At 36.2% G+C, this 14660-nt stretch overlaps 3 protein-coding genes across 6 annotated transcripts; 1 reads left to right on the forward strand and 2 right to left on the reverse strand.

Annotated features, from left to right (window-relative positions):
* Window positions 1-86: 86 nt before the first annotated feature.
* si:dkey-18a10.3 (heat shock factor protein 1) lies at window positions 87-6606 on the reverse strand. The gene is made up of 12 exons (XM_058789897.1): window positions 6372-6606; window positions 5073-5181; window positions 4855-4985; window positions 4605-4720; window positions 3854-3929; window positions 3694-3755; window positions 3475-3589; window positions 3242-3330; window positions 2916-3056; window positions 1271-1367; window positions 1043-1151; window positions 87-915 (listed from the first exon to the last, which is right to left on the reverse strand). The coding sequence occupies exons 1-12, from the start codon at window positions 6462-6464 to the stop codon at window positions 749-751; spliced, it is 1305 nt and encodes a 434-aa protein (XP_058645880.1). The 5' UTR covers window positions 6465-6606; the 3' UTR covers window positions 87-748.
* Window positions 6558-10014, forward strand: cfap298 (cilia and flagella associated protein 298). 4 transcript variants are annotated; one of them, XM_058789901.1, is made up of 8 exons: window positions 6558-6663; window positions 7541-7700; window positions 7932-8099; window positions 8178-8245; window positions 8337-8495; window positions 8933-9064; window positions 9198-9293; window positions 9451-10014. In XM_058789901.1, exons 2-8 carry the CDS (start codon window positions 7562-7564, stop codon window positions 9559-9561), a joined length of 873 nt encoding a protein of 290 aa, XP_058645884.1. In that variant the 5' UTR covers window positions 6558-6663; window positions 7541-7561; the 3' UTR covers window positions 9562-10014. The 4 variants fall into 4 exon arrangements, with proteins under 4 accessions (XP_058645884.1, XP_058645886.1, XP_058645882.1 ...); XM_058789903.1 differs by lacking the exon at window positions 6558-6663 and adding an exon at window positions 6735-6753; XM_058789899.1 differs by lacking the exon at window positions 6558-6663 and adding an exon at window positions 7099-7222.
* Window positions 10015-10168: 154 nt separating this feature from the next.
* Window positions 10169-14395, reverse strand: eva1c (eva-1 homolog C (C. elegans)). The gene is given in 9 exon segments (XM_058789896.1): window positions 10169-10871; window positions 10874-11088; window positions 11499-11585; window positions 11697-11774; window positions 12226-12369; window positions 12633-12785; window positions 12871-12994; window positions 13275-13471; window positions 13801-14395. Coding segments are annotated over 9 exon segments (1317 nt in total). The 5' UTR covers window positions 13916-14395; the 3' UTR covers window positions 10169-10667.
* Window positions 14396-14660: the final 265 nt, after the last annotated feature.

Here is a 14660-nt window from a genome sequence, read left to right on the forward strand (position 1 = left end):
CCTGTTCAAGAGAAGCCACATTCTGCTGATGCCTGTTATGAAATAACTGAATGCTAAATTTGTGTATGAAAGAGAGTAGGCATTAAAAATTTTAGAACATTTTATTTTGCTTTTACGTAATTCACTTTTACATGAAAACACACATATCAAAAACCTAAAATAAACTATACTAATATGTTTAAGGAATAAACGTATAGCCTATATTCTGGCCTTCATTTAGACAATATATAACAATCAAGTACAGCAAAATAACTGATTCACATCAGAAATCATTGTAAACAATCTTTTGTCTCAAAACTAATATGCTATCATATAGTTGGCAACCATATATTTATTTCAGTGGAGAAATTTACTATTAAAGAAGATGAACTATTAAACAAACTGTTTATGAATTATATATATTGCATCATGTGGGAGATGCTATGATGAATTAATATTACTTTACTTTTTTGTGAACATTTTCAATGTTTTAGTGCTACTAATATATATATATATATATTGTATCCATCATTTACCGAATTAAAAAAAAAACACTGACAGATCATTCAAAGTGCTTTCCGTCATTTTGGTCTATTGCATTACATGATGGAAAATGTATATGATTTACATCATTAACAATTGACATATATCAAATTGCCGCATAATGATGCTGAGCCTTTCATTAAACGGCAGAACTATCAACTATTGTCTTTTAGATACCACTTTTTACTATCAAACAGCACAGCACAATATCAAATGCATTACAGTTTTACATGACAAAAGAGAGCTCTAAAGGCAGTGTAGTGTTACTGAAGGAGAGGCTAGATGCTTCCTGCACCAGCTGCAGAAGGGATGGTAAGATATCCGAATACTCTCCACTATCGTAGCACTCCTGCTCCGGGTCTGCATTTTGTTGCAGGCTCTGCTGCTGTGTAACTGCACAAACACAATATAGTGAACAAACCAGAAGTGCAAATTCTGAATTCATGTGGTTTGTGCAGGTGATACATGTGTGGGTTCGGGACGGTGTGTGAGAGGGAAGCGTGGGCGTATATGTGTTTACCTGTGTCGGTGTGAGGTAGCGCATCGGCTTCATTCTGGCTTCTCTGTTTGCTCTCGGTGTTTGTGTTTGAGTCTTTAACAGCAGAGATGTGGCAGCTAGGACTAAGGATCTATCATGAACATGAAATCAAACACGTCAGATTATACAAAAGCTTGTTAACTTTAAGCAGTGTGGTTTGTAATAGCATGCGTGTTGTTGGGTTTTTTTTCAAAGAAGTCTAAGTCAGACCTTGCTGAAATTGTCCAGGTCTGGTGAGGGTGGAGAGCATGAGCGGATCGCTGCTAAACTGGAGTCAATTAGCGCCAGTGGATCAGACACATCATTTCTGTTCTCAAGAGAAGAAGAGTGAAATATTAGGGCTGAACATTTAATCAAAATGGCTTAGTGTGATCATCAAATAGCAAAAATAAATACATGTGCCGTGTGTTTTAGAGTGAAGCACGGCACTGTGTTCATTTATACACAAGCTGCTCAGGATAACAGTGTTTTCAGTGTCTCGGGGAAACTTGGTTTGCAGTCAATGTCACTTCACACAATCTTCATCTCTGCAAGTGCAGTTAGATTGGGTTGCTTGAAAATGCAACATGCCAAACATTTCACTAGACTTTTAATGAGAAGCAGGTTGCCAACAAAGGAGAAGCTTTATCCCTGCAGTTTTCCACCAAAATAAAGCTCATTTGTATAATGGGCCACAAAACCAGTCATAAGGGTCAATATTTTGAAATTGAGATGATTATACATCACCCAAAAAAGCTGAATAAATAAGCTTTCCATTGATGTATGGATAGTTGAGATACAACTATTTGAAAATCTGAAAATTGCCTTTAAAGTTATCCATATTAAGTCCTTAGCAACGCATATTACTAATCAAAAATTAAGTTTTGATATTTATGGTGGTAAATTTACAAAATATCTTCATGGAACATGATCTTCACTTAATATCCCAATAATTTTTGGCATAAAAGAAAAATCTGTCATTCTGACCGATACAATGTATTGTTGGCTATTGCTACAAATATACCCGTGCTACTTAAGACTGTTGTTTTTGGTCCAGGGTCACAAATATTATTATTGTAATTTTACAGTTGTTTATAGTTTTTAGAATTTTTATTGTATTTATTTATTTATTTATTTTAGAGTGAAATAGTCTTAAAGGGATACTCTACCCCAAAATGAAAATTTTGTCATTAATCACTTAACCCCATTGTTCCAAACCCGTAAAAGCTTCATTCGTCTTCGGAACACAATTTAAGATATATAAAAGTATGAAAGATGTCATCAAAACAGTCCATCTGGCATCAGACGTGCAATCTGAATTTTCTGATGCGACGAGAACACTTTTTGTGCGCAAAAAACCCCCAAAATATCGACTTTATTTTGGACTGCTTTGACGACATCTTTCATACTTTTCTGGACCTTGACAGTGCGATTTACTATGCAGTCAATGGGACAGTCACAAGCCTCCCGGTTTTCATCTAAAATATCTTAAATTTGTGTTCTGAAGACGAACAAAGCTTTTACGGGTTTGGAACGACATGGGGGTAAGTGATTAATGACAAAATTTTCATTTTGGGGTGGAGTATCCCTTTAAAGTAAAAGTTTTTTCTTTTCTTTCATTCTCCTTTTTTTACTACTACTACTACTACTAATAATAATATTTTTTTCATTGTCATATTGATATATAATCACAATATGTGACCAAATTGTTCAGCCCTAAAAATAAGCACAACAAATCTGGAAAATTGCATTTTAAATTGCAATTATTTTATTGTGCAGCCCTATGAAATACTGCACAGAGTTATTGATAAAACAGAACAGAGATCTGTTATAATTATAAAAGAAAATGGCACACATTATCAGTTTGCTATCTGACCTTTCAGAGGGTATTTCCTCAGACTCCTGGGCAGCTGGGTCATCTAGCAAAGTCAACGCCAGCTCCATGGAGGGAAGAGTAGGGGAGGTTGAAGATAAAAATGTGGTTTGAGTTGCAGGGAAGCTTTGTGTTACTGGCTCTCTGTAAAACCAAAAACACAAATGAAACCAGAAAACTAGACTGTGAAACCCTAAAAAGTACTTTCAGTTCCTTTTTTTTTTTTAACCCAGCAAAGAAGTATTTTTCAAAACCTCTGAATATTATAATAATACAAAATACGAGTCCTGTAGAAGATGAAGACTACAGGTGTGCTGTTGCTGTCTTACCTGCTAGGCTCAGGTGTGGGATCCAGTAGGTGGGTGATGTCAGAGAGGATCATGCCATGTGAGTACACATCAGCCGGTGACGCATCCAGCTGCTCAGAAACCCACAGTGATGACACTTACTTTCAACATGACCGAAATCAAGCTCCTTTTATAACTAAACAGCATCATGTTAGATAAAGTCAAGAATTCAAACTTAGACCAAAATTAGATCACACTAAGATTTTAGCAGGAACCTCTTGCAATGAAGGGATCTCTTGGAGGGGGGAAGTGGTAAGGGTGGGATTCATACTGAAGGAACGGGCATATTTCGGTGCGGACTGAAACTCCCCAGAATTGTCGATCATGGGGCTGTTAGGGTGGAGAAAGGAAATGTGATGTGAGAAGAGATAGCTGAAAATGCAAACAATCACATTTCTCGCTGACCATGAGAACATTTTGGTGAACAAACTTACAGTCTTCTTTTGCAACCTTTTATCCCATTTGACTGAACGATGTTGATGATGAACTTTATAATCTGAAAAAGAGTGACATAGGATAGTGATTATCAAAAAAGTATATATTATTATATACATAAAATGTGTTATTTATAGTTTACAAATGAGTTCCATTTACCTTGCGTATGATTTTGTGCTGATGCTGATAGTTCTGTTTTAATGAGTCCAGTTCTCTCCACAAGCTCTCATTATCCCTTCAGGAAAGAAACGGTTAAAAGATTTAGTCATGGCAGAGAATTTAATATTTAAATGCTATTAGCATTGATCTAATAGTACCATTCAAAAGTTTGCTGTTAGTATGTATGGATTTTTTAGAAAGAAATTATTACTTTTATTCAGCAAGGATGCATTAAAAAGATCAAAAGTGACAGTAAAGACATTTATAATGATTTCTATTTCAAATAAATGTTGTTCTTTAGAACTTGTATTCATCAAAAAAAATCGGCACAACTTTTTTTCAACACTGATATTAAAAAGAAATTTGAGCAGCAAATCAGCGTATTAGAATGATTTCTGAAGGATCACATGACACTGAATACTGGAGCAATGGCTGCTGAAAATTCAACTTTGCCATCACAGGAATAAATTACATTTTAAAATGTTTTAAAGTAGAAAACAGTTATTTTAAATTGTAATAATATTTCATAATATTACTGTTTTTACTGTATTTTTGTTCACATAGATACAGCCTAGGTGAATACAAGTAATATTTATAAAATCTTTTTGAATGGTATTTGAAGTGATTAAGAAATATTAAGAAATAAGCACTAATTGACAGTTCCACTGACGTCCACTCTTAAGTGCATAAACAAAGCTGAATTGTAGCTTTACACTGATGAATAGTGTATATGTCATGGAGAAAAGCTCACCTGCACAAAGCCACGAGTTTGAGGTCTGAGGAGTCTTGCCAGCCTCTGACATGACTAACCTGAATGAGTACCTGAGACACCTGCCCTCCCTCTTCAACTCCACGGCTAACTGAAACCTAGTCATGAAATCACATATACAATACAGATATTTACACACACATCTCTACACGAGAGAATCTGAGGGTTAGCAACTGTGTGTGAGTGCTTTGCTTCTGCACAAGCACTGTATGATGAAGCTGATCAGCTTCACCTTCCTGTGGATGAGGCCCAACAGATGAGGTTGAGCTCTCCGGAAGTTCTCGTGCTGAAACTCGACACAATTAACCTGGTTGTCAGCTTTAGGCAAGCCAGTGTCCATGTGTACCACTTTGTGGAAGCCATCTGTAGGTGGATGTCAGACAAAGGAGAATTAGAAAATGATGCTGTATATCTATATGCTGTATATCTTATCATTGGCTGAACACGTACACATGTTGAGCTGGCGCACAAAGCTGGTCATGTTGCTATGTTTGAAGTAAAGAGGCAGGACTTCCTTGCTGAACCGCTGTTCATCCTGGACAAGAAAACTGCAGCCATCCTAATAGGGTGGAAACAGGAAGATGTGGTTTGACTTACATCACTTGATATATGTCAAACTGTTTCTAAAGAAAAGCCCATTCCGGTCTGGCAGGAAATGCTATTTGTACTTAAAAAGCACTTGCACATATTACTGCAGGTGTCTAGAATCATTCGAATTTGCTTTCTGGGTTTACTACTTTTGCACTTTACCTCTTTTAACGTTAAATATGTTTTTGTTGAAAAAATATGTGTTGCAAATGCTTCTTAAAGAAAAATAACAGTAAAAGATTAGTAAAGCAATACTTTAGATAAATGGATGGTGAATATTAATTACACCAATAAAGATGCTTTAAAAATTTCGTTGTTTGCTCTGCTTGCAATGACAATAAAGCTACTTAATTCAATTCAATTAATTATTCTACAAAATATATTTAATGTCATTATTAATAATTATTATTGTGTTTACATAGCCTAATATAATCTTTACCACTAGGAGGAGTCGTGTTAATAAAACAACAAATTAAAGGCAAATAAATGTTAATACATTCACATTTATAAAAAAGCATATAAATAATATAAAAAGTTGATATCCAGAAATTAATTCAAATTAAATAAAAAATTATAGCGATCAATTCAATACTTTGCTTTATTCAATTCGAACACTAATGTATTTAACTTAAATGTATATAAGAATCTTCAATATAATAAGGATTTAAAGAAGGATTTCTTTTCAATTAAATGTTATTTGTATTTTTGGATGTTTATCACGCAATGTTCTGTAACATTCCATCTCATTCTGTCACATGACTCATAAGTTCAGAGCGCTGCATTGGGTAGTACGTTCTAATAATATACTGAGCACCCATTGGACGGACAGCGGACCAATAGCGAGCTGCCTCCACCTGCAGCAGCGCAGTACACGTGGATCTGTTTTGTAAAATGGGTCAGACAGCGCATTAAAACGTATTACTAATAAGGCATTTGAGGATAAACACCTTTTTAGCAGATAAACTGAGCAATGTTAAATGAATTATAAGAAATTATTTAGAGTTTATTATTCTGAAGAGTTAACTTATTTTGATTGGACTGGTTGTTGTTTGTACAATTCCTACTCAAGACACGTAATAAAAAAGAACTACTATATAATAATTACCTCACACGAACAACAGTTAAAATATATAAAATCTGCATTTTGCATAAAATACTCACTTGGCTCCAGCAGATCAGGTCGTTCTTTGACGGAGCCTCTACAAGTGTCCAAAGTTTGCTGACAAAAGCTGGGACGCAGTGGCTGTGTTTCATCTCTTCTGTTTCAAAACAGAGGTGAAGAAAGCTTCACTGACTTTCATGAAGATAAAGCTCGTCACACTGCTCTAGATCAGCCGGCCGTGAGGAGGTAAATAAACTAGTCCCAGGTTGAGCTACACGTGAATTTCCCTGCTGCGACACACCCCCCTGTCCCTCTATCCACCAATCCTGAACACGGCTCCCCATAGTATACGTAAGTGTGTTATGCTAAAGTAGCCTACTTGTATTTTTCCTGTTTTACATAGTCACTCGCTTTAAATAAATTGACTTTTGCTATATAAAGGTAATCTCTGATAGTTTTTCCTGTCGGTAATATGGGAAAAAGCAAAAATACTTACATTTGTATTGTGAGACAATACTAGTAATAAAGACTCTTTTATTTTAATGATATTTAAAACAGCACGGTTTTGCAGAATTGTGTTATTACATGCTTTGGTTTATTAGTAGTCATTAATCCTTAACCATTAGCCAGTGAGTACCTTGATCTTGTGTCTTCTTGTACATACTTTATGTAATATTTATCATGCATGTATTTGATATCATTGAATGCGTATCCGACTGTGTGCATGTTACAAACTAACAAATGTGTTTAAAATTAATGTAGTAAACTAGGAAAAAAGTGAAGAATAAGTTCACGTTATTTTAGACAGCGTTTGAAGAAGCTTTTATTTTGAATAACCCACTTCCGGTGGAAATAGTATCTCTACTGTTACTGCATGTATCCGTGTTCCACTTCATTTACTGAATCAAGAGTGAGTATAATTTGGATAATTAGATAGTGGAAGTTATTTGAAAATCATTATTCATTGAGTTAATTTTGCCTATTGCCTATATTATCAATTTCACGATGTTACCGCCTCAAATTCATATGTTATGCTGCCCGCTCGCACAGCATGCCAGAATATTCGTTGAGCGCGTTGTTGGGTGTCATGGCAACAAACGCAAACACAGTGAGGCGCTAGTCGCGGGACGCAAAAAAGTTTTCTCAACACTTCTCTGTTGTTGCTGTTGTCCGGTGGTTATATATCTACTTTATCTTAAAATCCCAGATCTATTATATTCCTGCACAGGACAAATTCAGCAGGTAGGAGATGGTTCAGCTGCACGTCAAACGAGGAGATGAGACTCAGTTTCTCTTCAATACTACAGTGGATGTCTCGATTGAGACACTGACCCAGCAGGTCAGCCCCATCTATAATGGAAGATTAAAAGTGGACAGGATCTGCTCTGGTATGACAATGATGTTATGTATGCTTATCACATTCTTTGGGCTCTAACGTTACTGGCTTATGTTCTTGACAGACGAGTTCCACTGATCTAGTGGTTCATACCCTAAAATGCATGTATTCTTCTGTAAGTGGCAGTTACGTTAATAGAGACAAGTGCAAAAACAAGTGTGAAACGTTTGATTTCATATTATCGCATTAAAAACTGGTATCACTTTTATTTATGTCTCCATAGAAATTCCAGAGCTGGCAGATCATGGTGTCTCTCTTCCACCTAATATGCAAGGCCTGACCGATGATCAGATCATGGAGCTCAAACTAAAGGATGAATGGGAAGACCGTTGTATTCCCAGCGGTGGTGCTGAGTTTAAGAAGGATGAGCTCGGACGTCGAAATGGACATGGTAGTCCTGTCACATTTAAAGTTTACATTTTGAATTGCCCGATGAATTGCTATAACTAAACTTTGACTTTCCATTTAGCTCCAAACAAGAAGATGAAAGAAGTTTTAAGGAAAACAGTGGAGGAAGCCAAAGCTTTAATCTCAAAAGTATGAAGCTAATTCTAATATAGAATACTTCTAAACCTTAATATGTTGTTACCCTTTTGATATGTTTTGTGATATGTATTTTCTTCTAAAGAAACAAGTGGAAGCGAATGTCTGTGTTACCATGGATTTGGTCAAAGAGGCTTTGGACCAGTTGCGAGGAGCTGTGATGATAGTTTATCCAATGGGGCTGCCTCCACATGATCCAATAAGGATGGAGTTTGAAAATCAAGAGGATCTTACTGGAACACAGGTAATTGAGATATTTTCTGCCTTTCTTAAAGGAATACTCAACCCTAAATTAAAATTCTGTCATCGTTTAGTAACCCTCATGTCGTTCCAAACCTTGTATGACCTCTTACCTTCTGTGGAACAAAGAAGGTGATATTTTAAGAAATGTGTGTGTGTGTTGTTTTTTTTTTTTTTTTAAGTCTGTGGGCTCCGATGTTGTTTGCTTTCTGACATTCTTTTAAATATCTTCGTTTGTGCTATGCAGAAGAAATAAAGTCATACAGGATTGGAACGACATGAGGCTGAGGAAATGACAGAATTTAAATTTTCAGATAGAATATCCCTTTAAATAACTACATGCACATTGCTTAATAATAAAACAAACCAATACAATGTACTTTATTTGTTTGATGGACATAACCAAAGCTGTAATACTGATATGAAGGCTCTCCTCTGCAGGCCTCATTACTGGTGATCCCAGAAGAAGAGGCTCAGCTGTGGTGGGCGTCTAAAGAACTGCAGAGGGGCAAAAAGCTGCAGGATTATGTTGGGAAAAATGAGAAAACAAAAATGATTGTGAAAATTCAGAAAGTAAGTGTTTGGTGTGAATTTCAGTTTTATTTTTGTGACCTTAATCTGGTGTTTACACTTCGAAGAATTTCATTGGGCCTGATTTTCCATATAGATGATTTGACCTAATGAAAAGTTTGCACATTCATTTTAGAGAGGCCAAGGTGCACCAGCGCGAGAACCACTAGTGAATGAAGAGGAACAAAAAAAGATGATGCTGCATTATTACAAGAGGCAGGAAGAACTAAAAGTGAGTGGCCTCTAACTAACTAGCTCTTTTGATTTAATTTTATATTCTTATTGCATGTTATATATAGTTTTATTTGAATAGTTAAAATACATCTATATATATTTCTATTATTTTAGGGCATTCATCAATGTTTGGTCTGTTTTGTTCTTGCTTATAGAAACTAGAAGAGACAGATAATGACTCGTATCTTCAGTCGGATTGGTCAGACAGACAGGCCCTAAAAAGACAGTTCCAGGGACTCGCAAATATCAAATGGGGCCCAAGATAGATGAACAAAGAAAATCACAGCTGATCTACAGTTACTTTCCATTTGGCAAATCAGAGATCTCTAGACTCTACTGCTGCTGTTTTTATGCAATTTGGTGCCTTCGTTACATATGAAAGGTATTTATGTGACTGTTTGTAAATGCAAAGTATGAGACATCAGATTTCTCTGCTCTGATTCATTGGCAGAAGGATGCAACACCTTTCCTCTCTTTGTCTGTGCTTCTGGCAGTTATTCAATTGAAACTTGATGCTGTTTAAAGACAGGATGTTGCCTTGCAGCTCTAAGTGATCTCTGTGGCACCGCAGAGTTCATTTGGAGAGCGTTGAGAAGGAATTACAGAACATTTTGGTATCCTTAAGGCAAAAGAGAGGTTACAGTATCGGGAGGTGTGGTTTCACTGGAAAAGTTGAGTGTGATGTTGTGTAATAAAAGTACATTCTGTTTGTTCACTTTATTTTCATTTTATGATTTCACTTTTAAATATAATACATTTTAATTTAAAAAAATTACCAGTCTTCTCAATTTGAATTGATTTCAATACCACATATATTATTCATCCAGTGTTTAATAGAGCAATAATTTATAAAATTCTTTTCTCTTTACATGGCTTTACTTTGTGTAAAGTGTAATACAACAGCTACTTTACAACAGCTGAATAGAATAATTTTAGAACAGAATAATATTGTTCACCCTCACTCAGGCAGTAAAACACATCAGGTATTGTTTGTTCTATGCTATTATGTCCTCACTGTGCCAAATCAGTTATTTTACCTGACAGTGTCTTTTAAGGTGACGTGTGTAATTTTTTAATGTTAAAATACATCTTTCATGGCTTTTTATGAGACCGTTGTAGGTTAATTTCACTCAAAAATTGTAGCATCAAAATACTGGTCTGTTTGTTTAAGCTGCCAGACAACAGCAAAATTAGCTGAAGCAATAGTGTGACTTAGGGGGGGCGGGCCATTTGTTTGGCAGACCAATAGCAGATGAGGGGAGCGTTCTGGAAACCGGTCTGAAGACAAAAATTCCGCACTTCACCTTTAATTTTTAGTGTTTTGGTAATAGAAAACATTCAAAATTCTCATTCCTTTCAGTTGAAACTACAGCTACTGCACATTCTGCGTAATAGCTGGCATGTATGAATGCAGGATGCATGTGTTTCCATTGAGGTATGCGTTCATCCTGATCTCCTGAATGACAAGCTCTCTGCGCTCAATCCTCTCCATCAGCTCTGCTGCCTCGGTGGTGTACGTCACATCTTCCCAGCAATACACCTTCCTGCCAACCTCTGACAGGTTAGAGCTGTCCATTAGCGACCCTTTTCATCCTCATCTTCCTCCTCTTCATCATTATCCTGGTTCATTGGCTCCTCCTCTTCTAAATGAGTTGTTCTACTCTTCTTCCTGAATGTTCTAGTTGCATTTAGATGTCTACTGCAGGTTAGCTGTGTTGAAACAGCTATTAGAACAATCAGAAGTCCCACACAAACACTTGATGTGAAGAGCAGTCCTGCCATTTCTGGATGCTCTGAGAGAAAGAGAAAAGTACTTGTGAAGAATAGTTCACACAAAAAGTAAAAGTGCGCACACTTAAAGTTAGCTTTCTCAAAATGGCTGGTAAATCTCACAAATAATTGCAAAGAAATGGCAAGTAACACTGAACTAAATGTGAAATTTTGAAGTAGAAAGACTTTAATAGTATTTTCATGTCAAATGTTTAGTAAAATTATCCTTTTTATAGCATGGGTAAAGTAATAATATAGAGGTTTGAAATGACATGAAAGGGAGTAAATTATAGAATTCTAATTTAATTATATAAAATACTTAGATAAAACCATTTTTAAAAAATTCCTCCATTTGGCCTGCTTTATGTTGACTGGGCTCATAAAAAAATCCAAGCATGTTTACGCTTAAGACGTTTAATATATTTCAGTTTACCTGTAATGTAGCCATATGCCATTAAAGAATTGCTGACAATAATCCTGTTCTCTGGAAACTTTGAACTTCTGATAACTGGGTGTTCCCCTATGAATAACAAAAAAAAAAATAGTTTAACATTTATTTTTAATATTTACATTTATTTATGCCAGCTGCACAGATGTTCTATATAAAGTGAACTGTATGGTGTACTGTCACCTTTTTTGGTGCTCTGGTTAGGAACTGAGGTAGTTTGGAAACTGCTGGGATCAGCCTCCTTGAGTAAACTTTGCGGAACTGAAAAAAGGCCCAGTACAAAGAGTTAATCTTCCAATTCCCGGGTGGTATCTCCCAGGATCTTTCAATGCAGGGCTGATGAGTAATCTTTATTTTTCCTGTGAACTGATCCTGCCTTCCAATCAGTAACAAAAGCCTGGCATTCAAAGCAATCACAGGAAGTTTTGCAGGAAGCCCCGAGGCCTACAAATGCCAGGCTCTTTCCCTATTTTTATTTCCAAACAACTTTTGTATCCATTGTAATTTATGAGGCAGGAAGAAAACAGATGGGTAAATCAACAATCTGAGATGAGACAAAGGCCACGTGTTAGTCTTTTCCCACACTCTCAATCAATGATTTAAGATCTCTCAAACTAATTCAAGATCCGCCATGCCGTGACTGTAATCAGAAAATTCAAAACAGTTAAAAACACATTCAAACAGATTTTGATGGATATGAGAGCATTCATACCGCATGCATAGAGGACAGCGATATACTTTTTTGTTCCAGGAGGGCAGGGGTTTTTGAAATGTTCCTCATCTACGGTAAACAAACACCTCTGTTTTCCATAGCAGATGTTGGATACCACATCAACGGCTTCGTGAAAAAGACATTCTGCAATATTAAAGAGAAAAAATCATTTCAAATGTCTTATCAAGTACCAAACCACAAAAATAAGCAAAATGGGCTAAAAATCACACATTTTTATGAATATTACAATAGATTCAACCATATACAAATGTATTAATATGATTTTTTATTTTTTTACAGCAATTTGTTTAACTGCAAAGGGCCTAATTTTCCTATTAAATCAATATAATATAAATAATAAATCTAAATATATAATAAATATAAATGACTTAAACCCGAAAACATACCAAATGGTGGAGGTTTTTGTTCCTCTGACAGGCACAAGTTTTCCTGTTCCAGCTGTCTTCCATAAACAGCAGAGTAGATATTCAGCACTTTTGGATACTTGCAGTGCAGCAAAAGTCGATCTCCCTCACATGTTATTCTCTTCTTGTGCTCTGCTGTAAGACAAACATCTTTACTGATGTACAGGAGTAAATATTTGAAGAAATAATCAATTAAAGCTTTAAAGGAGGAAATACTTACTAGGTTTACACCTGTATGATACATGGAGGTATTTAGGGGTTCCAGGACAAGGATCTCTGCCAAAGACTTGATGATTAACCAGAAACTCGCAATTTCTATGACCCTGGCATTCAGAGAGCACTTTCTACAGAGAGGTATAATCAAAGACCATAGAATGTGCGTTATACAAAAGGCAGGGAAAATGTAGTAGCCTTGTCCTGATTCTGGAAAACACATATCTTTTATGAGCCAGAAGTGATTAAGATCGGCTGCCAGAGGAGTCTTGTCTTACAACAGAGTCCTAGGTCTGTTTTTGCCATGGGACTATTGAAAGGGTACTAAAACGGCTGTATTAAGTTAGTGTTTAGTGCATCTAAAATGATAGGTCTGTTTTTTTGTCTGAAAGCAAAGCACAGACTATTCACCTGCAGTGCTGTGGTAGCAGAACAGCTGTGATTACGCCATTGGCATCTCATTCCTGGCATGATCCCGGGAAGGGTTGCGCTCTGTCCATAAAACGCAGACTGAATAGTTATGGTGGAGTGTCTTGGACACCTGAGGAGCAGGAGATCTCCATCACAGGCTTGAGCTGATTGACTGTTGATGATCCTAAACAGATAATCTAACAAAAAGTTGGGGAGGTTGGATCTATAAGAAGTTGTTAAAAATACATCACATTATAAATTATTTAAATAAATTATAATAAATTAATTTGGTTGTTTTTTTACTTATGACATTAAATTCAAATTATTTTTGTAAAAAAAAAAATTCAAACATGAATCCAAAAATTTGTCACTGACCCATAGCCTACATGTAGCTAAGTGTATGTATTAAAAAAAATGTATATACTTTTTAAAATACAGTTTAAATTATTTTTCTCATTATTATTAGTAAAGACTGCAACCATAATATTTGCACTTATTGTAAATCATCAATATATTATTGACTCACTTGAGAAATCGGAGAGCCCGTCCATTTCTTTGGTCCACAGTATGAGAACACTGCAAAGTATTTGAACACATAGCCCAGGTGCCCGGCAGCTTCTCAGGTGCTGCGCTGAGATCATGTTCAAATCCTTCAATTATTTCTGCATCAAAGCCGCGTGCATTCAAGCGCGTGCTGGAGAAACGCTGTCAGGAATTCCGTCTCTCTCTCTCACCTGCCAGAGAGTTTCACCGGCTTAAAGTATGTTTTCATACCGCGACTTTGACATCCCAGTCCTTTCAAGCCAAACGCTATGAAAGCGACACCCTCGAAATCGTTTCTCCCTTGATTAAAGCGAAATCAGAGGATATGACACAAAAAGCAAACATTTCAAAGCGACGCATGCAGTCACTGAGTGAAGCCTATAGGGAAATAACAAGTGCGCAACAAGTCAGTGGTGCCTGAAAGCAGCGACATTCGCACTATTCATTCCACCCCTGATGATTTTAGGGTCCTTGGTGAGACAACAAATAGTAACAGGTGGTTTCTTGGCATACAGAAAGTGATTTTTGAGGAGGATGTTGAGGACAAACGCATTTGAACGGGGCGTGGCAGTGAATGCCTCAAATAGGCAGCGGTGCAGTTGAGAAGCACAGAATTTGTAACCAATGTGATTAAATTGCATTCACAGTAATATCATTCATATTATTAATGAATAATAAAATATGTAATATAGTCATTTAAGCGGCTTCTTCGAAGCCAAACCTTTTGGGAATATTAAACCTTTGTAAAAAGTTATATATATTTAAAAATACCTTTCCTTCCCAGAAATATTTTCTTCATGTGTGTGAGTGTGTTTGTGTTAGAAATGTATATTGTCTGTTTGA

The sequence above is a fragment of the Onychostoma macrolepis genome, chromosome 10 (genome assembly GCF_012432095.1).
Source record: "Onychostoma macrolepis isolate SWU-2019 chromosome 10, ASM1243209v1, whole genome shotgun sequence".
NCBI classification, from domain to species: Eukaryota; Metazoa; Chordata; class Actinopteri; order Cypriniformes; family Cyprinidae; genus Onychostoma; species Onychostoma macrolepis.